Raw genomic sequence first — 26,288 nt, 5'->3', positions numbered from 1 at the left:
CAGGCGTTGCAAGTACACTTGTTCTGAGACAGATTCACAGAAACCTTTGTAGATCCTTGTTGCACCTCAAAGATTCGCCTCTCATCATCACCAACCCAAACTGGGTGCCAATATCTCACACCTTTCATTATGTCATCAAGCCTCTTTTGTTGAGTAGGAGCCACTTGAGTGCCTATGTGTGTCTCTAACACTTGCTTGTATTTGGTCATTCTCCTCATGATATAGCACCGGAGTTCCTCACACATCGTTAGAATCGGTTTAGAACGATAATTCACTATTTTTGCGTTCCAAACCTCGCACATGTTGTTGGTGAGGTTGTCACATTTTGGCCCGTGACTGAAATGAGCCTTGGTCCAGCATGTCGGCTCGAATTTCGCAAGGTAGCTCCATGCTTCTTCATTAACCCTTTTCAACTTCTGCATGCTTGCTTGAAATTCTGCATCAGTAGTGCATTTAGCACATTCCCATACAATATTCTTTACATGTTTATCCTTGTATCGGTTCGTAAAATTTTTCCAGATATGCCTCACACAATTCCGGTGATGAGCATGAGGCATAACTTCTTTTAATGCAGGCAACAGACCCTAAGCCAAATAATATAATTAAACAATGAAATTATAAAATCAGCATAACATCTATTTTATTTTTATATCAGAACAATCTTGTTAATTAATAGAGTAATAAGATTTTGAAACTTAGACATAGCTATGTATTATCAGGATCTTAAAGAAACTTTTGTGAAAGCCTTTGAAGTTACAGCACATATAACAATAAGCACTTAGAAATTCATAAAAATTATTTCAATAAGCACTAAGCCATGGGGCAAACCTCAGGTTTAATTAGATGGAAATAATCATTTTGAAAGGCAAATAAAATAAAAGAAACAATAGAATAGAAGATCTGACAGTAGATTATTCATTGAAAACAGAAAATATTTAGTGGAGAAAGGTCACATACTATCTAACCTAAATTCTTGACTCGTGCAATAAGGATGCTAGGTTCAAGGAAAAGGATCACACAAGTTATATAATATTAAAATATCAATTAGAATACAACATTGAAATAAAATTAAATTAAACGTATAGAAATTGTGAGTCCCAACCAACAAATTGTTTCACACCATATGTGTGTAAAAATCAGGTCACTACAACATGCTTTCCTTTTGCAAATAAAACTTTAACATGAAAAAATTACCTCCATTTTTAATCTTGTACCAAATGTAGTTACATCATGATATATACTACTCATTAGTTGTAACTAATTTTACTCTGCTAAGTTGCTAACAATAAAATCTAAAAGTTATAAACCAATGGGAAATAAAAAAGAAAACAAACCTAGGAGGATCTATTCCTACTGAAAAGACTATTTTAGTTTTCCCCCAAATTCGAGGTCTATTGAAAAACAAAAAATTACAACTTAGAGAAACTATATCCTTCTGTCCCAAACTCCCAATAATTATAAACTAATAAGATTAAAAAAATATTTTAATTTCATTAATCATGTTAATTAATAGAGTAATAAAATTTTGAAACTTAGACATAGTTATATATTATCAGGATCTTAAAGAAACTTTTGTGAAAGCCTTTGAAGTTACAGCACATATCGATCAGTTATTGTTGTGCTTAAAATAATGCAAATAACAAATATAAGTCAGCCATGGAAAACTTAAAATAACTCAATAATTCTCAATCAGTCATAGATTGATTTAAGATTAAGATTTAATTTGGAACATAAGAAAAATTTTAACAACTTCGAGCAAATTTAAACAATATTACCTTTTGTTGGTCTGAGATAAAATTCCACCCATGGATATATTGATCTCCAAGATCCTCTTGCAGCAAAGTAAGGAACCACTTCCAACTTTCTTTAGTTTCACTATCCACAATAGCATACGCAATCACATAGAAGTGATTGTTTGCATCTTGACCCACAGCCGATAACAATTGACCTCCAAAGTAACCCTTCAAAAAACATCCATCAAGTCCGATTAGTTTTCTACACCCAGCTTTAAATCCCCTTTTACATGCCTCTAAACAAATGTATAACTTGCTAAATAGTGGAGGTGATTGGGGAATTGGTGTCACATCCAAAATCGTATGGCTCCCTGGATTACTCCTCAACAACTCAGCCAGGTATTCTCTCAACCTACTATATTGTGCCCTCTCATTGCCAATCAAACGCTCTCTAGCCTCTTTAAGAGCCCTATATACCATCTTCCCATTTATTATGACATTGTAGTCGATTTTGATGTGCTCATATGCCTCACTAAGGGTCATGTGAGGTTGAGTTCGGAGCCTTTTTTCGAGCTTCTTTGCCACCCATTTCTGACTTGCCATGTTGCTGCCGAATTCTCTAGCACAAGTGTGTTCAGGGGTATAGGTCTTTATCTGGTAACTCTTTAATTGAGTATTCCATGCACAATATATAAGCCATGGGCAAGGTGAACCATTGGCAGTTCCACTATTGAGCACTCCAGCATCACTTTCTTTATTAGTTTGGGCATCTTCATTAACATTTTCACAAGCATCACCTCCTTCAGCAGTCTTATTCTCCACATTCACATTCTCCTCAGTTTCATTTTGCTCATTTTTATCCTTTCCACTTGCATCCTCCACATTTTCTTCTTTTTGATTCTTTGATTTTCTGGGTTTCTTAATCCTCACAACACCATACTCACAGTCACACCTAACTCTCCTTTGGTCATTCTTTATGTATCTTATCTTTCTCCCTTCATATATCACATGGTCCTTTAAAGCATTCTTGAACGTTTCGATGGTTGAAAATTCCATCCCCAATTCAAAATAAACTTCACCAAATCCAGCCCTTTCATTGAACTGTGAAAATTCATATCTCTCCCGCTCATCCTCAGAACTCTCAGGAGTTAATAATGTCTCTGACTCGTAGTCAAATGCAGGTTCTTCTATCTCCTCCTCACACTCTTCATCCTCTTCACCCTCTTCATTAACATTAATGCCATGAACTCCAACACCAGGCTTAGCAGATCTTGTTGTAGTACTACTAGGCCTACCAGCCTCACTTGTCCCACCAGCAACACTAGGCCTTGCAGAACCACTTGGCCCAACACCAATTGGCCCAGAACCAATTGGCCTAGCAGTAGCACTAAGCCTAGCAGCACCACTTGGGCCAGCAACAATAGATCCATCTTTATTTCTCCCATATGTTGGGACACTAGCCTTCTTGTTACTCAATTGATTCTTCTTTGTAGTTAGGGTCCTACTTTTAATATCCTTGTTTGTCTTCTTCTTCCACATATCTCCTTTATGGTCTGTTTTTTCTTCACACCTAACAATCTTCTTCCTTATTACCACACACCCATCTTCACTACTATTAGATTCATCACACTCAAAATTAAGGTCTTCATTCTCAAGTGGAGCTAACATTATTGGATGATCAAAGTATAACTCAAATTCTAGACTCTCTTTATTCTTCTCTTTGTACATACGTAACTCATTAATTTGAGCATCTCCTTCAATTGGATGTAATCCAGACTCAAGTTCAGAGGCAGAAGAATCAAACCAATACATAGCTTTGTAATCATGATACCCCAACTCTTTGAATAGAGTTTTCAAATCAAAGAAACACAACAAGTCGATGTCCATTTCAGGAAATTTGTCCACTTTTCCATCAATATATAGCAACACACCCTTATTATCTCGCACAAAGTGACCTCCATGGTGAAAAATAGGAACCACAAAATATTCCATCTAACAACAGAATTAAAATAGACTAGCATTAACAAAATTAAAACTACAAACTCAAATATACCATTATTGAACATGATGTATTATTCTAACAAAAATAAACCCATACAAACTAAACATTATTACAATTGACAAGTTTTTACCATTACTAAACCCTAATCATCCAACAAAATTAATGGATTAATCAAGTAAAGTATCATTGTATCCTATAAATTATCCTAACGAAGATTATGTACTCACCTGCTGCAATGTGATGAGTATTCAGTGAAAACCTCGTTGCTATCGTGGCATTCACCGTAACGCTTTGTGAGATTCGAATACAATGGAAGTAATAGACGGTTGTGATGATGATGAACGGAGTTCTAATGTTGACGGTGATGAGTTGATGTGAGAGATGAAGTTACAGGAGTATAGAGTTTCTATGTAAATTGAAGAGTGAATTATGGGGTTTCATGTCTTTTTGAGAGGATAAAGACATATTGAGTAATGGAGGGAAAGAAGAGGTGAGAATTGGGCGTAACAAGCCCAGAGACTGTGTTTTGCGTTTTTAATTAACAAGCCCAGGGACTGTTTTGTCCTCTTTGCACACGTGGACACTTAACGGCCACGTGTGCGAGTTAACGTGCCAAGTCAGCAATTTTCGTTGATGAGTCACGCTGGAAAATAGGCTGGGGACTGATATGTCTAACGGAAGTAAACGATGAGGATTAATCTGTGTATTAATTTTTCTTGGGGACTAAAATGTCCGCTTTTAAAATCCTTAGGGACCGAATTGGGTAATTACTCTTATATTTATTTAAAACAAGAAAACAACTAACAAAATGTCTTAATGCTTTTTAATTTGAATATGAAAGGAAAGGAGGTGTTGGACTCGCGTATGGGGAGAAGAAGTGCTTCACCTCGTTGTGGGATCAGAGAAACCAGAACTCTGACCCTGTGAGTTGTGTTTCTGAAGATGGGCCGAGTTATGTTTTGCTCAACAAATTTAGTTAGAACAAACAAAACGGAGGGTCCGAGTTGCGTGTTTCAGATTTCAAATTTCATCAGCTGCAAATCGGAACATGCAATTTGTAAAACAAAATTTTATTTCCAAAGAACTCGTATTGTCCAAATTGTTTTATCTTTGGTTCAGAAAAATTTGTCCCACATTTTTATCTTATACACCATGACTCTACATCTGAAAAGAGCACACCCAAACTTTCCATATCCATAAAATTGAGCCACGCCTTAAATTCCTAAAGTAGGTTTTTTTGTTTAAATAAATTAAAATAAAATAACCCCTGTGTTCTACTTCCCATCCTCCCTTCCTCCGTAGTCCGTGGCCCCGTCTTATCTCTCTATTCGTGTTGGCAGTACTGCCAGTACTAGCCTACTATACTTTTTTATTGCTTTACTGATTACTTCTTTCACGCCCTTCACTGACTCGGTCTCACCCCTCACCCAAACTACTCTGGGCTCACACACACCCCCCTTTACCTCAGCAACAACATGCTCAACTCAAATCCCTGCAAACCCACGCGTTCACCACTATTACTATATTCCCCACAACACCAGCAACAACAATAAACAAGTCCCCACCCTTAAAGCCATCACCATACATAATGGGCGGCAACGGCAAGCACCGTTGGAGAATTTCGTTCCATCGTAATTCGAAGCTGGAGCAACAGCAGCCCAAGCATCCCCCTCCGAACGAATTCATATGCCCCATTTCCGGTTCATTAATGTCCGACCCGGTCGTCGTCGCTTCCGGACAAACCTTCGAGCGCCTTTCCATCCAAGTCTGCAACGACCTCTCCTTCTCCCCCACCCTACCCGACGGAACCCGACCCGATTTCTCAACCATTATCCCCAATCTTAACATCAGGACCAGCATCCAAAACTGGTGCCGTAAAACCAAGACCGTACACCCGCCCGCACCGGATTACTCCTCACTCGAGCGCATCGTCAAGGACGCAATGGCCGCTGCAGCTCCTCCGCCCCCTCCGTCGGAGCCTGACATTAGGGTTTCTGAAAAGGAGCTCCTGAAGGCGGTGCCGGACAATCCGCCGGTGATATTCTCCCACGCCGCCACTGAGTTAGGTCCCCGAGTCAACCACTTCAACTCGGGATCCTCCGAGGAGTCCGTCGTCATCGGTGGCGCGAGTCCGGGTACTCCGCTTCCGTTTACGGTTCGGCCGACGTGCTTCTCGTCGTCGTCCTCCGTCTCCTCCGTTGAAATTACGGAGGTCGAGATCCAAGGGCAAAACCCTAGCGGACCTCTTTCAGAGGAAGAAGAAAAGCTCGTGGCGAAGATGAAGAGCAACGAGGTCTTCGAGCAAGAAGAAGGAGCGATCTCGCTTCGGAACCTCACGCGGAGCAGCGAGGAAGCAAGGGTTTCACTCTGCACGCATCGAGTCCTCTCCCCTCTGCGTTCTCTCGTAGCATCGAGGTACGGCGTCGTGCAGGTCAACGCTGTTGCCTCGCTGGTCAACCTTTCGCTTGAGAGACAAAACAAGGTGAGGATCGTGCGGTCAGGATTCGTTCCGTACCTGATCGACGCGCTCAAGGGTGGATCCTCTGAGACGCAGGAACACGCTGCAGGCGCGCTTTTCAGTTTAGCTTTGGATGATGATAATAAGATGGCGATTGGGGTCCTCGGCGCGTTGCAGCCTCTTATGCACGCGCTCCGATCCGAGTCCGAGCGAACTCGGCATGACTCGGCACTCGCGCTGTACCACTTGACCCTGGTTCAGAGCAACCGGGTCAAGCTTGTGAAACTCGGCGTGGTCCCCACCTTGCTGTCGATGGTGAAATCTGGAACCTTAGCGAGTAGGGTTCTGTTGATTCTTTGTAACCTTGCGGTTTGCATGGAAGGGAGGACGGCGATGTTGGATGCTGATGCGGTGGAGTGTTTTGTGGGATTGTTGAGGGAGAACGAGTTGGACTCGGAGTCGACTCGGGAGAACTGTGTGGCGGCGCTGTATGCGCTGAGTCACAGGAGCCTGAGATTCAAGGGGCTGGCGAGGGAGGCGAGGGCCATGGAGGTGCTGAAGGAGGTGGCGGAGGTGACGGGGACCGAGAGGGCGAGGGAGAAGGCCAAGAGGATTTTGCAGATGATGAGGGCTGCCGGTGATGGGGATGATGATGGGTCGGAGCATGATGGGGTTTTGGAATCCGGCGGGTTGACTCGGATGAGGTACCGAGTTGGCGGCAGTGGTGGCAGGAACAATGCCAACACCACCACGTTCTAGATTAATAGAGTTGACTCGAGTGATCGGCCTTCGAGTTCAAATTCATTGGTTGATGATCTTGCAGGTATAATGTAAGTGTCCGTTGCTAATTGTGGATTAATGGAAAGCAATATGAATCAATGCAAGTGTTCAATTAGATTGGAGGAGTCATGTGAATATATGATGGTGGTATTAGGCCTGCATTTTCCTTAGTTACTTATTTCTCACTAGGAATCCATTAGTTTATTTTATTTTATATATATTTTTTCGCATTTATTCTGGACAGTTAAATTTGTTGGTTCAGGTTTCAGTAGGAAAAAGGAGTAAATTATTAGTTGATGAAAAATTGTAAGTAGCTAGAAAGGATTGGAGGAGGGATTGGTTTTTGGATTGGTAGCTATAGTTTGTGGTGGTGCCCTTGCTGGGTTTGGTTTGTGGTGAAATCATGGTGGTCATTTTCATATACCTGCTATTCTGGTGTTTTTTTTTTTTTTTGAATTATTATTATGATTTGGTTTTAGCTTATGGTGACTAATTTTAGTATGTAATCAGGTTTAGGTTAATGGTTGTACGCCAATGTGTACATACTACATAGTTATAAACTTACAATACATTGTTTACTTTGATGATATGGTATTGGTGGCTTAGGAAATGGTTCATGTGTCAGGGTTGTTAATACAGCAGTTTCATTCACGTTAGTTTTCTTTATAATATTGTTGTTTCAATATCAAAATTCAAAAGGCCTCAGGATTTCAGTCGAACATAACAGTTATTTTAATCACGGAATCATCAGTTAGCTATTTTTATTTTCTTCTTCCGTAGGCCATTGTGTGTGGAGGAAGAGCGAATTTTGCTAAATTGTTTTGATCTTAACTTATTGGTTAAGTTCGTATCATGTCTGAAAGATGCAGCATTTTAAATTTGAGTTAAATCTGAGTTATTTAATAATCAAAAGTCCAATTGATTGAGATAGTGTAAGGTGTGCGGTCGTGTTTGGATGCTTCTCATTTGTTTTTTAGCTAATGGTCTAATTAAAATGGTCAGAATCATAGAAAGACCATGCTAGCCCGAGAAAGACAAATATACAAGGAAAAACTAGCAAGAGTGCAAGAAACACTTTACTCTCCTGTTCGGCGTAAGGAAGCTTCTTTTGATAACTGTTGTTAGTGGCAATGAAATATTGAATTTTCCAATAACTAATTTTTTATCTTTACAATTTAAGTATTTATTTTAAAACAAGTATAAAGAATTAATTTTTAATTAATCAGTATAAATCAATTTTTTCTTTTTAAATTGTAAAAACTTTCATTTGTTGGAATATTTAAAATTTAGAATTTATAATATAAAGTTAAAAGTTTGAAAAAATAAATCTAATTCCTAAAATTAAAGCTGGAATATGGGTTTGGAAAAATAATAACTTTTTTTTATTTTATTTAAAAAAAATCTTACAAATTAGACTCTAGTCTAACATAGGTCAAAACAGTTTTTCACTAATCAGTGAGTTAAGTTTCAAAATAAACCATGAATTTACACTCTTAAGTTTTAAAGTAATTCTTAAAGTTAATAATTAATTAAATTCGTCCCTAAATTTGTACTCCATGACTTATAGTAGTCCTTGAAGCATTTTCTGTTCATCAGAACCTTAAAACGATATCGTTTTGAATAAAAAAGAAAAAAGAAACGTAGAAAAATGTGGTCGTTTTATATTAAAAAAAAAACAATTCCTTTTTCTTCTTCTTCAACTATGTTCTTCTTTTTCTTCTTCAACAGATCAAAAAAAATAAAAACTAACAACACAAAATATCACAAAAAAATCAGCATTAATCAGAAAAGACCAATCAACTTAAATAGCAAGTATCAATCAACCTAAAAAAATAACAAGCATAAAAAATAGCAATAGTAAAAGAAAAGTAATAATTACATAATAGAAAACAACTAAAAGTATTCATTGTTTTTATATTAAAACAGGATTAGCAACAATAATCACCCAGGACATTAAAGAACAATGATTGAATAACTAAAAAATTAAAGAAAAAAATCACCATGGCTGAGAGAGAGAACCGTACTAGAGGAGAGACGAGGGAGATTGAGCGGAGATAATGGAGGCTAGCAAGTGGTGGCGACAGCGAAACAGAGGCCGGCGAGAGGCGATGGTAGTGGCAGCGAAGGTTGAAGAAAGCTCTTGTGAGTGTGAGAGTATGGTTGCGGAGGGAGGGGGCATTAGATTAGAAAGGAGAAGGGAAAGGGGAAGGATCTCAGGTTGGGAAACCAGAAGAAGAAGGGGAAGGAGAAGGGTTGGAGGAGGGAAAGGAGACAGGTTGGGATGGAGAAGGGGAAGGGGAAAGTTGGGGGAGGGAAAGGGGTTGGGGATGGGGGATGAGGAAGGGAACAGATTAGGAATTGGGAGGGGGGGTGGGGGTTCTACGCTACGCTTCTTTCTTTCTTTTTTTTTTTGGTTTTGGGGGGAGGGGAGAGGGGGTTTTATGCTATGCTTCTTTTTTCTTTTTTTTTTTGTTTTTTCTTCAAAACGACGTTATTTTAAAGTTTTGATGAACGAAAAATGTTTTAGGGACTACTATGAGTCCCAGAGTATAAGTTTGGGGACGAATTTGAGTAATTATTAATTTTAGAGATTACTTTAAGACTCGAGTGCAATTTTAGGGACTAGTTTGAGACTTAACTCTTAATTAGTACCGAATGCTTTGACTTTCCAATCAAGGCCCTTCTGTCACGAAAACTTTGGTACACGTGGTGCTTGCTAGTTGCTAGCTATGAGAATTTTTTATTTAAATTAAATAAATACAAAAATTACTAAAATACATAAAATATTAAGTACTTATCTATATGCACAACATATCACATCTCGGATACTGAAGAATGAAGTAGAAAATAGGCATATTTCGGATACTGAAATCCTATTTTATCACTATATGACGCCTAACGTATTTAAAGTACACCTGAGATACGTGTTAAGTGGGAGAATGGATATTAAGCATTTGAGATACACCTAAACTCGTAATAGGATCTCAATATCCGAGATACGTGTGAAACGCATAATTTGGGTCTCAACATCCGAAATATGCTCTGAGGCATATGTAAGGCCACAACAGCCGAAATTTTCATTCAGTTAAATAGTTTCTAAGAATTTTATGACTTTATAACAGCTTAAATTCAAGTTCTTGAAGTACATATGGCCCTTGACAATATGTTTGCGATGATGACATCAACAGACTAAATGCGACTTGACACATAGTTGGAACTTTGGATTTTGAGGTTAGTTTTTTTTCCTCTTTTATTTTCAGTAAATAATTAGTTTAGAAGTTTAGGTTTTATTAATTTAGTTAATGTGCTAGGTATTTTGAGTAAGGTAAGTTAGAAGTTCTATATTAACTTAGGTAGGTATAGTATGTTTTAATATTTTTATAATTAATTTTAACTTAAGTAGGTATTTCGGATACTGAGACCCCGTTTCGAGTTTGCATGTATCTCGAATGCTCAGTATTTGCTGGGTTGGTGGCATTTAGCGCCACCCCTCCTGAGACAAACCAAGCATGTTCTCCTTCCTGGCGCTAAACGCCAGGAGCTGCGCTAAAGACCATCATGGCAGTGGCAAATTCCCTTAGAATGCGTTAGCGCTAGGTCCCGGCGTCTAGCACCAAGGCACTTGAATTGGATTCTAACTTTAATATGCTCCCCAGTTTGTTCTAAGCGCACTTGCTTTTGTTTCAATCAATTTGCATGACCTAAATAGAGATAAAAATAAGGAAAACTATGAACAAAGAAAAGAAAATAAATAAAATAATATTGAAATCGAAGGATATTAAATATTGGGTTGCCTCCCAAAGTACTTTTTTAACGTCACTAGCTTGACGGTTCAACTCTGCTATGTCAGCAGATGAGTAATTCTCTGGTGATCAACTTTGCCACCAAGATAAGACTTCAACCGCTGGCCATTAATAGTGAACCTCTTGTCGGAATTCTCTTCCTTGATTTTCACATGACTGTAGGGAGACACTTTATTTACCAAAAACAGTCCAGACCACTGAGATTTCAACTTTTCAAGAAATATCTTGAGCCTTAAATTAAAAAGAAGGACTTTTTGGCCTGGCTCAAATTTTCTGGTGGCTATCTTCTTATCATGCCACACCTTTGTTTTCTCCTTGTAGAGCTTGGCATTTTCATCAGCTGTTGTTCAGAATTCATCAAGCTCATTGAGTTGGAGGAGCCTCTTCTCTCCTACAGCTTTTACATCAAAGTTCAGGAACTTAGTATCCCAGTAAGCTTTGTGCTCCAATTCCACTAGAAAGTGACAGGCTTTGCCATAGACTAACTGATATGGGAACATTCCGATAGGAGTCTTGAAGGCTGTACGGTAAGTCCAGAGAACATCATCAATATTCCTAGCCCAGTCCTTCCTTGAAGCTGATAGTCTTTTCTAGAATCTGCTTGAGCTCTCTGTTAGAGACCTCCATCTGTCCACTTGTCTGAGGGTGATAGGAGGTATGATGCATGCGCATCTTTAGTAGTTTTTAGTTGTTATTTCTTTAAATAAAGGTAGTGATCTATTATTTATATTAGGACTTTCATGCTTTTAATCAATGGTCTTAGAATTTCTTTTCTTGAATTAAGTTAGAGATTTTCTTTACTTTAATTAAAATTTTTTGGGTACTTTGATCAATACTTTTTGGAGTTGCTGTGGGCTTTCAGGTTTAGGAATTGATTTAAGGATGCTAAGCAAGAACAAAAAAAGAGATAAACAAAACAAGGATAAAAAAAGAACAAAGAAGGAAGCTTAAGAAACACTTTGAAGCTCTTGGCCACATTTTGAAGTCTTAGGACACACTTTTTCAAGACCAAAATCAACAAAATTTAGTCTGAAAGCTTTGCCGTCCAACATGGTGGAAGTAGCTTCCAACGGAGATCATGCGTATGAACAATTAGAGCTAAAAGAGAAATCATGCATTATGCATACGCATGTTTTGGTACGAAAAGGGGGTGTTGCGCATACGCATCCCTCATACGTACACGCAAGTGGTGAAATAAGTAAAATCATGCGTACGTATGACCCATGGATACGCATGACCCCCGTTTCAAGTCACACGCTAGTTTATTGGCATCCTACACTGAAGCAATACAAAAGCATATTTTGGGCCAAATTTGGAAGATAGTTGCAGGCATCCACGTCCTTCAAATGGCGTGGCATGGCAAAGCAAAACAGAGACCAAATTGGGTCATTCTTGGAGGAAAAAGTGTGGCGTCCAATGTGGTTTCAAAATGGTTAGTTTATACCATCTTGCGAGGTTGAACAAGACTTGGTTTAGGTTGGATGAGCCGTTGGTGAGTGCATTCGTGGAGCGTTGGCGTCCGGAGACGCACACGTTTCATACGCCATTTGGAGAGTGTATGATTACACTGCAGGACGTGACGTACTAGTTAGAGCTGCTAATCGATGGACATTACGTCAATTACGTCATCACCACTATCATCAGAAATTATGTCCGACTCCACATCATCATCGTCATCATCATCCCACAGTACATCATCTATACCTTCCCGTGCTCCACCTTGTAATGAAACCGGTGCTGTATCAGTAATACCTACTTCTACGTCACCACTGCGGTTTAGATCAGTTGCGAAGGACGGAAAGGCAACCAACATTGCCTCAGGTGCAATCACAGGCACGGATGAGGAGGCACAAACAGGCCTCGAACTAGAACAGGTTGCCGTTGCTGGAGGTTAATAATTCCGGTTCGAACCTCCTGAGTTAGAGACTACATCTACAAGCTTGGCCAACAGTTTAGGGGTTCTAACTTTGGAAAACTGCCGATGACAATGAAACGGAACTTGCAAATCATCGTCACTCCCTATGACAAACAAACCGTATTTCACATCATCCTGCAAAACTGAAATTGGAATTCTATAGAATAACTTCTCAACCCGTTTCACGCCTTACAATCCCAGTTTTTGGATTATAGAATTCAGGAACTCAGCAAAGCTTATTGAAGGTTTCAGGAGAATACTAAGGGGATCTTTATCAATAAACTTAATTCTAGAACGTGTTTTTTTCTTAATCGACCCTCTATAGTGCACCAATACTAAAAAACTATCTTCACTAGTCATTGTGTTTCACTCTTATAAGAAATTCACGTTCATATCATATTTAAATAGGTTGGCCTCACACTAAATCGAATTCGCTTAGTTCAATTTATGAATGCATAGTATTTCGAATCAATTCCATTCGAATTATATAAGGACAAAACCAGGAGTAAATCAAAACAGCGTGTTTCAAATTACTACGAACGTTACATGCATGCATAAATTGAATCAATATGATTCGATTTACTATGGGACATTATATGGATGCATAAATCAACTCAAGCAGCTTCGATTTGCATTTTCTTTGGTGATTCGAATTGGACAGCTTCAATTTACTATGAAAATTGGCAAATCGAATGAAACTCATTCGATTTATATAGAAACGTACATTTAGTAGATCCATGTAACGTTTTCAAATTTAGGTAAATTATGTAATATTGAGTTGGGTTTGGTCTTTTTTTTTTATTTTTTGTTCATTAAAGAAGGTCCATTTGAGTTGTTGAAAACTTGAAATAGCGTCATTGCTTACATAATGATAATGTTACCGCGACAAGCATGGCCTATAAAATAAAGAAAGTAATAAAATCAATACCTATCCTAAAATGGCAAGATGAAGAACAAAGCCAAAGGCCATGTGATAGTTCTTCCGTATCCAGCCCAAGGGCACATCAACCCGCTCCTCCAATTCGCAAAAGTTTTAGTCACCAAAGGCCTCAAGGCCACATTAGCCACAACCCCATACACAATCAACCACATTCATGAACCAACCGTGGCTATTGAACCCATCTCAGATGGCTACGATGAGGGTGGCTTCACCCATGCTCCAAGCGTTGAATCCTACATTGACTCCTTTAGATCAGCTGGTTCCAAAACATTATCAGAGCTTATAATTAAGTTGAGACACTCGTCATGCGCCGTGAACTGTATTGTGTATGACTCTATGCTTACTTGGGCACTTGATGTTGCAAAACAGTTTGGTATCTATGGTGCTGTGTTCTTGACGAATTCTGCTTCTGTGTGTTCTATTTATTGGGAAATGAAATTGGGAAACTTGGTTTTTCCTTTGGAGAAATGGGTGTTTCCGATTTCAATTCATGGGCTTCCTCCTCTCGGGGTTTCTGATTTGCCTAGCTTTGTTGCAAGACCTGATGATCACAAAGCTTATCTGGATGCTATCATGGGAATATTTGAGACTTTGAAGAACAATGACTGGGTATTCTGCAACACTTTTCAGGAACTCGAAAGTGAGGCAAGTGTTTTTTGTTTTTGGTCCACCTTGTGTTACTTTTATTAATCCAATTCATTACTAACCAATTTAGTTGTCTAAGGATCATAGTTCTTTACAATGACACTATTCATGTAAAATATCAAAATGATTTTTTTTCCTATTTATAAATATATATTTTCTTTAAGATTAAAATAACGCACATTTTAGTTTATTTTATCAAAATATTTATCAATAATTATTATAATTATATATAAATAAATAATTATTATTTAGTTGATTTAAATAATAATACAAAATATATATTTATTATTGTTGTAATAAATTTTAATAGTGATACTTTTTTAATATCTAAAAACACTTTTTAATGTGAAAAATAAAAGTAAAAGGTATTGCAAAAATATTTAAAAAATGTGATCTTAATTTTAGAAATTTTTTTTAAGTGTTGCGAATGTTGTATTACCATCACAATTACCATAATGATAATCACAATAAAGAATATCATTTATAAGATGTTATTTTTTTATTCCTCGCATCATTATATGATTGTGAGATGTGAAAAATATAAAAGGTTTGGTTAGTAGAGCTTAAACATAAAGGCCAAATGGGTGATAGTTAATAAACTACATGAAATCTTAAGACATGAATGAAATTCAACGATTTTTTCTTTAACAATTTTTGTTGTTTTGTGTTACTTTCTGTATCATTTTATCAGATAATGGGCATATAATTTAGTTAGAACTCCATGAAAATTTAGAATAAGTATGAACATTATGGGAATAAATTTATATGTGAAATTCTTGGCTTTTCTGGAAAGTTAATGCAGAGAACAAGTTGTATTGAATTAAGAGGAATGCTAGGGGCCATCAACTTTTGGGATTTATAGCCATCAATGAGACTTTTGATGGTATGAGATTTCATCCAATGGCTTACTTTTCTTTGCTGGTTACATGCTAGCCAGAATTTGATAAAGTTGCTGGCCCCTGGACATAAGTTGCATGACATCTTGACTATCATAAAAGAAACCACCCTATAGTGAGGAAGTTAACAACCTCAGATATAACTCTTTTATGTTTTTATACAAATGAGAACATAAAAACCATGTCTTATCCCAGAGCATGGCACGATGCATTGTCGTCTTTGGATCCATGTAGCGTTGTGTTAAGCTTGCGACAACTAACGTAAAATTTCATCGCGTCCAAATGGATGGACACAATACAATGACATCTTTGATTCATGTAGTTAACCTTACCTAGTGGGAAATAGTTCTATTAAGATAAGTAAAAACTGCAAAATAAAAATTCGATAAGAGACCTTTTCAATTTTTGACTGCACAATAATCTCATGTCTTATGCCTTACTGAAGGCTTTAGATGGTACATGGCCAGTTATACCAGTAGGACCAATGGTTCCATCAGCATATCTACACCAACAAAATTCAGAAGACACAGCTTATGGAGCCACACTGTGGAATCCAACTAGAAATAAAAGCTACATGACATGGTTAGGTACAAAGCCGCCAAGGTCTGTAGTTTATGTATCATTCGGAAGCATGGCAACAACAACAGCTAAACAAGCCGAAGAAATCGCAAACGGCTTAAAGGCTAGCAAGAAGAATTTCATATGGGTGGTGAAAGAATCTTGGGAGATATTACCAAAGGGGTTTATGAGTGGACTCGGTGATGCAGGGTTGGTGGTGACGTGGTGCAACCAATTGGAGGTGCTGGCTCACCCGGCCGTCGGCTGCTTTGTAACGCATTGTGGATGGAACTCAGTATTGGAGGCACTGAGTATAGGGGTGCCGATGGTCACGGTGGCTCAATGGAGTGATCAACCTACAAATGCTAAGCTTGTTGAAGTGGTGTGGGGAGTGGGAACAAGAGCTGAGAAGGATTCAGATGATGTTTTATCAGGCAAAGAATTGGAGAAGTGTATAGGAGAAGTTATGGACGCTGAAAAAAGTGATGATTTAAAAAGAAATGCTTCTAAGTGGAGTCAAAGTGCTTCAAGAGCAGCCAGTGTAGGTGGGACTTCAGACAAAAATATCAATGAGTTTGTAAAGATCTTAATGTTACCTAAAGGGGAAAACAATTAATGTAAGGTTTGATTACTTTCTAGGTACTGTAGGTTCATTAAGTTTTCAATTGAATCCTTATAGTTTTATAATCAAATCCCTTATTATACGAAACTTATTAATCAAATTCCTATAATTTAAACGTTACTAATTAAGTTCTTGCATTGTACAAATACTTTTTATTCAAATCCATTCTAATTTTTTTAATCAAACCCAACATGGGATATTAAGCCCCTGTTTTCCTTTAAAAAAATATATATTGTATATTATTATATAAAGATTTGATCCCAAAATGTTATTAAACCACAAGAACCTGATTAGAAAAAGTTGTACAATACAAGGACTTATCTAAAACGGTTAAAGTACAAGGACTTAATTGACAATTTTTATACCATAGAGGGACCAACAAACCAGAAGTTAACTGAAAATTAAGTAAAATCATAGAGATTTACAGGATACTTAAACCTGTATACTATTACTACTATACATACTTATCACCCTCACGTGGTACATGGATGCACTAAGCATAAGCTTTCAATCTTAGTTGTATATATGCAAATAAACTTTTTTAATGTCATGTGTAACAATCTACGTATACCGTTAATTCAGCTACTGCTGATATCATAAAACGTTTGTGTAACACAATGCTGAAGAATCTGCTGAAACTGTAGACTATAGTCACTATACACTACCATTCTTTTGAGCCTGATCAATTGCTTTACAAGAGAGTATCAAATGTATGCTGATGAAGATGTATACCTGTGATGCTGATCTACATGATATATATAAGATCATATATATATGGCGAGCCTCTTCAAGTGTTTACCATGGTCAACTATTAGGTTGCATTTGGATTCTGTATCTGATTCAGAAATACAGAAATAAGGAAAAGATGTTAAAAGAAGTTACATAAAATATATAAATTTACCATGTCTCTCTATTTCTGTTTCAGAAACAGCATCCAAATGCAGCCTTGTGGAAATTTACATCTTGCAAGCACTGCTGTCTTTGCATACTTCGCCCTGTCCGGAATACCAAAAAAGGAAATATGGATCAGCATCATCACTGCTCATTCTTTATATCGCTTTGATATTAAAGATTAACATTTATGCCACAGGAAACTAATCAAATGGAGTCAAATTATTAAGGGTAGTTCAAGATTGTGCTAATTGACAAATAACATAATAGAACGTTTGCCATGGTGTGTGTATCGGGTGAAGCCGGATTCGCCTTGACCCGAACCCGACCATAAATAATGACCAAGTCTATTTTTTGAGACCCTTATCCAGCCCTAGACATGGTAAAATCTTACTACTTTCAGGTCATACTAAAACCGGGTCTAAACCGGTGAAGTCCGGATCTTGATAAACTTTATGTCAAAATATGATGCACTTATTTATAAAGAAGAAAAAAAATATACTTGTTATCGTGAAGTTGATATTTGAACTTGAATTTTTTCATAAATTCTAATTTCATGCTTTGATCTATTTTTTAATTCAACAAGTGTGATTAAAAATAAAACAATAAGATTATAATTAATATAACATAATATTAGAATTAATTTAAAACATATATACATTTTTTAATCCCCTTAGGGTGCACATGGATGGGTGAAGCCGGGTTCGTCTTGACCCGGACCCGGACCCGGCCCTAAATAGTGACGGGTCTATTTTTGAGACCCTTACTCAGCCCTTAACCCAGTGAAATCACACCAAATTAGTCCCGAAAATGTTCGGGTCCGAGCTGGGTCTTTAGGCCGGTCAGGTCAGGCCATGTACACCCCTAATCTATGAAGCCTTAGATAGCATTTGATAAAATACTAAGTTCCATTTCTGTTCACCATGACGGACAATGTCCAAGTCCCAGTCTTGGTTTTTTAAAACAATTTATGAAATGCATAATACGTCGAAAAATCCCAATCTTTTGAGATTCAAACCTGTCACCAACTCTCAAAGTTTATTCTCTTTCAATTTTGTTTGTGCTTGCTTTATTCTGCAGAAACATTCTCTGCTGAATTTAACATGAAGTTTTGTGCAGTTTAATCAGCCTACCTTCTTTTTTCGAGCTTCTAAAATTTCTTCTATAGGTGGCCTTCCTGGAAACCACAAAGGACATAAAGCATATGAATTGAATGAAAGGATGAAAGGATGTTAGCATAATCATACTGGAGAATAACCATAAGGCATGTCCAGCTCACAATTAATCGAAGTTATCATTTCACTAATATAACATAATAATGGAAAAAAAAAATGAAACTCAATTTATAGCCTATAATTAATGATCAATGAATTTTGTGATCATGAGAGACTGGACAACCTATGACAATAATTCAATGATTTTGAACGTTAACAGTGGCTGACTCAAGAAAAAATAAATAAATAAATAAACAAATAATGGTAACAGAGCCTAGTTTTGCTAATGATAGTTGATGGTAGTTATCTAGCTATATTCGCAGAAATTGTTAGTTATGTTAATTGTTGCCAGCTGACACTTGCATTTGTATAGAGTAGTTTTGGCAGTTACAGAGTTACACTATTCATTTCATCCAATTTAGATAAACTGAATTCTGCAGAATAATCAAGCTAGAAGCTCATTTTCTCAGTTTCTCAAACTACTCGCATCTCTGTTTTCTCATTTCCTCTCTACTCATACCATCTCTTAGAAGGTATTAGAGCTCTGCTGCACAATCATCCCTCTCATAGCGAAAGGAAATAAAATCTCAGTGAAGCAGAGTTTTGTGAAACTCAGCAGGATCATGAAAATCACAATCCATGCAGTGCAGATTTGTCATAGAACCCTTACTATCCAAATCCAAATGAAAATCCTACATAAGATATTGTCACAATGACTATCTGATACTGGTTCCAATTATCATAACTGGTCTAGATCTATGAACCGTTCTCTTTGATTCTCCAAGAACAATATCACAGAGATATTGCAAGAATTTCACACTTTCAAGCAAGGTAACTTGTCAGTTGCAGAATATCCTGATGAACTGAAATCATTTTGGGAGGAATTCGAAAAATACTTTATAGGAATGCTAGTGTCATCTGGCAACAACTAATGCAACTAATCATATTGCAGCAACAAGTAACTACCACTAATTGTCATTAGCAGAATTAGGCTCTCCTAAGAAAAACTATGCAGTCTATGTCATTCCAGCTAATCAAATCAGCCAACCTAACGGAGAAAAAGATCATCTAAGGTTTTAATTTAACCTACAGAGTGAGAAAATATTTGGTGCTGGTGGAGCAGATTTAGTGCACGCTCAAAGAGCTTTTACAGTCATTTTATTCTTTATATTTAACTTATATAACAATTAAAAATAGAAAGGTGTGGTTGTAAAGGCTACTTAGTGCAAACACTAAATATACTCTAGGAGCAACCAACAATTTCTCAGCTACATAATAATAATAATAACAAGGAACTTCCAGTGCAAAATTGTCAATGTAAGTTGCACTTACCTGTAATCTGAAGACGATATTTAGCCCAAACACCATATATGGAGTCAGCAATTGTGCCAATCTGTGAAACATGATTTCCTCCATCGTAAAATATAATATATAATATATAAAAACAGGCTATCTAGTATGTGCTCAAGTTAAAAAATTAGAAAAGGAAGTGAGGATTTCTCCATGTTTCAAAGCAACAAGACAAATAAATCATATAACAGTATTTGATAGGAAGACTTACTGGTTCATATTTTGTAATAGCATAAACCCAACCAAGACCAACTTGTTCATATAATCTCCGAAACGCCTGTAAATAGTGTTTCTCACAAGCATGAAACAGATGCATATATGAAATATACATATAAAATTTCTTGCAATAAAGAGAAAAAGAAAAAGCTGGGTGGGGTGGAGAATAGATTTTCACATTTGAACAGACAACAAACTTTTTAACTCAAACTTGTTTGTTTAACTCTTAAATAGTTATTGTGGTTTCTTTATGAATGTAATTTTTATCCAATAATGATGATCAGTCATTGATTGGACAAGGATTCATAACTTTGCACAAATTTAAAACAGGACTTTATTATAAACATGTTATTGTTAGTACTATTATATTGTTTTCTTGGTATTGAATGAACTAGGGTTATATACCTATATGTGATTATTCTAATTTCTAAATTTTCAACAATTTAATAAAGATTCTGAGCTTAGAACCTATGTGCAGATATTTTAAAGCCTTTCATATACTCATATTCACAGTATAGAACTAACACAAGAGTCTGAGTAATGGCAATAATAATTATGTTGGTAACGAAGATGAGGTAAGAAGCAATACTTCAACATCCTTAACCACAGTTCCATCAGAGAGAATAGCATGAATTCTTCCCATAACCTACAAGTGAAAAAAAAAACAACAAAAAACAAAAAACAAAAATCATTGAATTATTTTGGCACATACTACCTGTGAAAAGCATGTTCAATATTCATCAAGAATCCTCAAACAAAATAACAACACCACCTTTGCTAGAAATTAATAAAAAAACAAGGGTCTTGTCATTGAAGTGGCAAACAAAAGACTAAACAAAATATAAAAAATAAAATAAAATATTCAATAAGTTCAAATGTTTGGAAAGATCTATCATCAATCAAAATAAACCATAAAAGAAAAAAGTCATTATACTAATAACAAAAAAGGAAAAAAAAACAAAGGAGCCAGTGGAGTTCATAATCTACTAAAACGGGTTACGGAAAAGAGCATAACTTAACAATTGCGAGAGAGTAGGCAGTAGAATAAACTAACAGTTTCATAGTCAAGGTTTTGATTTTCCTCTGGAGAGTAATCAACTGAGCTTATATCAACAAATTTGATTGTTCCATAGCTCTTATTCCTCTCCCTTAGCATATCCACCTGAAAAGACATAGGCAGCACAACATGCAAAATACTCATCAATAATCTAAAATGCCGAAAAGAACTACGACCAACAACACTTGTCTAATGTTTTAGATTAAGTTGAAACCTCGCGCATACAGAGAGGGCAGTCTCCATCATAGAGCATTTTAATCTTCCAATCCTTGTTATTGGGTGATTGACCTTCCCCTTCTTTCTTGGAACTTGCAGCCTCCATAGCTGCCTCACTAATAGCTCGAATGTGCCATTGAAATCCTGCAAGTAAGTTTGTCATCAATTCATGTGCACTCATTGTTACATTCCCGGAAGAGTAGAGAAAATCGAGATTCAGCTAGTTTGCTCGGAACAATATATTTGTCATTCTCACCTTGAGCATTTTCCATTTTTAATCTCTCTACAATCTTATAATCAAATTCTTGATTTTAGGTTTCTTAATAAGTACGCAAATGACGAAAGTAACCGAGATTGTCAATCAGCGGTAGTAAAACATTATAATTTTATAGAAATACATCAATTTCAAATTATGTGTAGTAAAGAATAATAATAATAATAATAATAATAATAATAATAATAATAATAATAATAATGATGAAATTCGAAAGGTAAGAGAAAAAAAGGGGCGTACCAGGTTTAGTAATAGGATTTGAGTGCGAAGGAAGATTGATAATGTTATGGAACTTGGGAGAAAGATTATGGTGTGAAAGTGAAAAGAGAAGTGACGGTTTTTTAACCGTTGCAATGCTCCCAAAAGCAGAAGCAGCATACGCTGCAGCGACTCTCATTGCCATATTGTGATTTCGTTAGAGCACTCAAGTTGGAGAATGAGAATTGAGAAGGTTTGTGTTGAAAGGAAAAACCAAACATTTTTCTTTCCAGAAACGTGGAAGCTTGGGGATCACCCAAACTCATGAGAATGACACGGATTTTGAGGTTGAGATTCTGCTTCGCCTTCGATCTAGCTTCTTCCAACTTCCATACCAAATCTCATTTAAACAAATTTAACAAATTACTTATTAATATTTTAAATTATCTAGCCCTTAAAATTAAAAAAAAGGGTAATAAATGAAGTCTTACCTTTTAAAAGTAATACAATGAAGAAATTAATTATCTGAAAATTTAAAAATAAGTGATGCGTCAGCAGAATTTATTGTTTTTTATTAGTAATTTTACTTATCATTTATCAACTTAATTTTTTAATTTAGCGATTCAATAATATATTTTTAGCTAATATTTTAAAATATTGTTATTGACCAAATAAATAAATTCTAATATTTCTCTTTAAAATATAAAAAACATTTATCATTACAAACTAATTTATAAAATATGCTAAATAGAAAAATTTTAGAGCCAGCAATTCTTGAAAATTTCGTTATACATCTAAATATTTTTGTCAATTAAATCTAATCAACTTAACCCAAATTTAACAAAACAACTCACACAATGTATATGCAAATTGTGTACTTTTTGTTTATTTTTTTATTTTTTTTATTTTTATTAAGATGGTAAAATAAGAAGAATTATGAGAAGATGAAAAAAAAAGAAGATGATGATGATAAAGAATAAGAGAAAAAAATTTAAAATTATATAGAATTTTTTAAAAAAATAATACTAAAATATTTTAACTCTAACACAAAAATTTTCTTAATATTGGTATTAAAATTTCTTAATCGTGACATTTTTATTAAGAGGGGTAGAAGAAGAAGAAAAATGGTAGTGGTGGTGGTACTAGTGGTGGAGTGTTTTGAAATGTGCTGCATTTATTAGAATTTAGAAATAGAGTCAAAATGTTTTAATCTTGATACGAATTTTTTTTTAATTTTGACACCAAAAATTGTTAACCATGATACAATTTTTTGTTAAGAGAAGGAGGAGAAGGAAGAAAAGGAGGAGAAAGAGTGTTTTAAAATGTGTAGAATTTATGATAAATAGAACCAAAACATTTTAATCTTGACGTGAGAAGTTTTTTAATTTTTACACCAAAATTTTCTTATTGTGATATATTTTTTTATTAAGAGGGTGAAATAAAAAGAATTATAAAAATGTGAAATAAGAAGAAGAAAAAGGATAAGGATGATGATGATGATGAGTTTTGAATTCTGTAGAACTTATTAAAAAAATAGCACCAAAAATTTTTAACTGTGACACAGGAAGTTTTTTTAATTTTGACACCAAAATTTATTAATTATAACACAGAAAATTTCTTAACCAATTTTTCATATCATTGAACTAATTCAGTCGTATTGAACTCATATATAAGAGGTATAGTCATTCTTGTGTCATTTGTAACAAAATTGATGTATTTTTTGTTCCAAAATACATTTGAATTACATTAACCCTCTTCTCGAAACACCATCCAAGTAGCATACAACAACTTCTGACTTAGCGCATCCACCACAACATGCACTTTCCCTGGATGGTAATTCTACACAAAGTCGTAGTCCTTCAGTAATTTCATCCACTTTCTCTGTCGCATATTAAGCTTTTTCTGATCAAAGAGGTATTTCAAACTCTTATGATAAGAGAAAACTCAGAACTTAACCCTATAGAGGTAATGTTTCCATACCTTCAAGGCAAACACAACCGCAGCAAGTTCCAGGTCGTGCGTCGGGTAATTAACTTCATGAGGTCTTAACTACCGTGAGGCATATGCCACCACATTACGATGCTGCATCAGCACGCACTCTAGACCGCATCATAGTACACCTCAAATGGTTCATTCGGCTTAGGTAACACCAACACAGGCGCAGTGATCAACTTTTGCTTCAACGCTTGAAAGCTCTCCTCACACTCAGAAGTCCAAACAAATGGCGCATCCTTGCGGGTTAACCTTGTCAGTGGCAAAGCTATTTGTAAAAGCCTTTGATGAATCTCCGGTAGTAGCCAGCTAAACCTAAAAAACTCCTTATCTCAGTTACTGAGGCCGGTCGCCCCCATTCCATTACCGCTTCTACCTTAGTAGGATCTACGGCTATCCCTTGTTTACTCACTACATGGCGAAGAAACTTCACTTCGTCTTTCCAGAATTCACATTTGGACAGTTTCGCATAGAGTTTCCTTTCCTTTAGTATTTGCAACACGATCCTCAGGTGTTTCGCATGTTTTTCTTTAGTCTTAGAATAAATTAGTATATTATCAATAAAGACGACAACGAACTTATCCAAAAACGGGCGGAATATTATGTTCATATAATTCATAAACATTGCAGGAGCATTTGTCAACCCAAAAGACATTACAGTGTACTCGTAATGACCATAACGAGTCCTGAAAGCGGTCTTAGGGATGTCTTCATCTCTCACCTTTATCTGGTGATAACCGGGTCGCAAATCAATCTTGGAGAAAACCCCGGCTCCTTATAACTGATCCACGAGATCGTCAATCCGCGGCAGTGAGTACTTATTCTTTATTGTGACTTTATTCAGTTGCCTGTAATCTACATAAAGATGCATACTCCTATCCTTCTTCTTTACCAGTAATACCAGTGCTCCCCACGGAGACACACTTGGTCGAATGAAGCATTTACTCATTAAATCTTCTAGTTGAGCCTTGAGCTCGGTCATTTCTAAAGGCGACATCCCATAAGGGATAATCGAGATTGGTCCCGCCCCCGACACCAACTCAATTGCAAATTCAACCTCTCGGTTAGGAGGAAATTCCTCAATGTCATCTGGAAACACCTCAGGAAATTTGCGAACAACTGGAATTTGCTCTAAACTCTGTTCTTCACCCGATATTCTCGCAGCTAACAACATAACACCCTGACATTCCTGCCCCAAACAGTTTACTACCACGTAGTTTAAATAACAACCATTCACTATAACCGATCCTTCCGACCCTTCAGGCATGAAATACAATGATTTCTCAAAATAGTTCAACAAGACATGATTCTTAGACAACCAGTCCAACCCCAAGATAAGATCAAGACCGGTCATTGGCAAGCAAATCAAATTATGAACAAAATCACGTTGTTTAACCCTAAATGAAACTTACAGACATCCTAACCTAGTCACCATGGCTTCATGGGTGGCATTATACACCTTAAGATCGTAGCCCAAAACCACAATCTTCAATCCTAACTCACTAGCTTTTTCGAATGTAATGAATGAATGTGTTGCTCCCGAATCAAATAAAGCATTTAAAATTTGACCAGCCATTTCATATTTACTTCGGATAAGTGTATCGGACCCCTCGGCACCTACAGTTGAGGTGGTGAACACCCGACCAGGCTGCTGTGCTCTCCTGGCACTTTGCTTCCGCTTCTCCGGATAGTTTGAGGCTTTATGCCCTGCCTTACCACAAGAATAGCACAAGCCCCATCCAACCTTGTACGAGACTCCCGGATGGTAACTCCCACACCTAGCACAAGCTTGCTCGTTCTGAGGCTGCTTCCCAAATCTTCTCCCCTGGAAGTTGTTGTTGTTGGGCCTTCTGAAATTATTCTGACCCTAAGTCTACCCTGGTGCAAAGCCTCCACACTTGAAAGTCTGACCTCTAGGAGCAAAATTCCCCCCTCGGTTCTGTTAAAAAGGTCTCCTATGACTTTCTTTCTCTGCAACCGCCTTTTTCACACACTCTTTAGCAACCCAGCTCTTATTCACCAACTCTGAGAAAGTTCTGATTTCCATTGGTCCCACTGAACTTAAGATATCACTCTGGAGTCCTCCTTCATACTTAATGCACTTCCATTCCTCGAAGTCTCCCAGAATTCCCTGACAAATGCGGAAAAATCTGAATAGTTCCTCAAATTTGTCGGTATACTCAGATACGGACATAACACCCTACTTCAGCTGCAGTAACTCAAGTTCCTTGGCCGTCTTGGCAGAATTCGAAAAGTGCTTTTTATAAAATTCCACCTGAAAGGCATCCCAGGTGATAGGGTCATCACCCTGCTGCAAGAGACGTCGGGCTCCCTGCCACCAATGTGATGCTTTCCTAGTGAGCAGATAGGTAGCAAATTCAACACACTGCTCTTCAGGTACTAACTGCACTTGCAGTGCTCGCTCCATAGCCTGAAACCAGGTATCTGCTTTAGTCGGATTGGTGGTTCCCTTGAACTTAGATGGATTAACCTTTAAGAATGTTGCCAGTGTCATCGGGCACTGAGCT

General features: G+C 36.8%; 3 protein-coding genes across 5 annotated transcripts; 2 read left to right on the top strand and 1 right to left on the bottom strand.

The window, feature by feature from the left end:
- The first annotated feature begins 5,022 nt into the window (after positions 1–5,022).
- On the top strand, positions 5,023–7,396 carry LOC130982049 (U-box domain-containing protein 38-like). The gene has a single exon (XM_057905894.1). It carries the CDS (start codon positions 5,324–5,326, stop codon positions 6,950–6,952), a length of 1,629 nt encoding a protein of 542 aa, XP_057761877.1. The 5' UTR covers positions 5,023–5,323; the 3' UTR covers positions 6,953–7,396.
- Positions 7,397–13,637: 6,241 nt separating this feature from the next.
- On the top strand, positions 13,638–16,479 carry LOC130979118 (UDP-glycosyltransferase 74B1-like). The gene is made up of 2 exons (XM_057902482.1): positions 13,638–14,276; positions 15,618–16,479. The coding sequence occupies exons 1-2, from the start codon at positions 13,638–13,640 to the stop codon at positions 16,344–16,346; spliced, it is 1,368 nt and encodes a 455-aa protein (XP_057758465.1). The 3' UTR covers positions 16,347–16,479.
- Positions 16,480–16,747: 268 nt separating this feature from the next.
- Positions 16,748–22,140, bottom strand: LOC130979495 (uncharacterized protein At5g50100, chloroplastic). 3 transcript variants are annotated; one of them, XR_009086654.1, is made up of 9 exons: positions 21,811–22,140; positions 21,295–21,440; positions 21,078–21,185; positions 20,613–20,669; positions 20,019–20,084; positions 19,790–19,850; positions 18,377–18,420; positions 17,254–17,347; positions 16,748–17,181 (listed from the first exon to the last, which is right to left on the bottom strand). XR_009086654.1 is itself a non-coding variant. In XM_057902952.1 (8 exons), the coding sequence occupies exons 1-8, from the start codon at positions 21,971–21,973 to the stop codon at positions 17,309–17,311; spliced, it is 684 nt and encodes a 227-aa protein (XP_057758935.1). In that variant the 5' UTR covers positions 21,974–22,140; the 3' UTR covers positions 16,748–17,308. The 3 variants fall into 3 exon arrangements, 1 of the variants encoding a protein (XP_057758935.1); XR_009086653.1 differs by having other exon boundaries at positions 16,748–17,187; positions 21,811–22,139; XM_057902952.1 differs by having other exon boundaries at positions 16,748–17,347.
- Between the last annotated feature and the right edge of the window lie 4,148 nt (positions 22,141–26,288).

Source organism: Arachis stenosperma, chromosome 5, assembly GCF_014773155.1.
Source record: "Arachis stenosperma cultivar V10309 chromosome 5, arast.V10309.gnm1.PFL2, whole genome shotgun sequence".
In the NCBI taxonomy this organism is placed as follows: Eukaryota; Viridiplantae; Streptophyta; class Magnoliopsida; order Fabales; family Fabaceae; genus Arachis; species Arachis stenosperma.
Note: the sequence above shows the minus strand (reverse complement) of the source record. Positions and strands in the feature narration are given on the sequence as shown.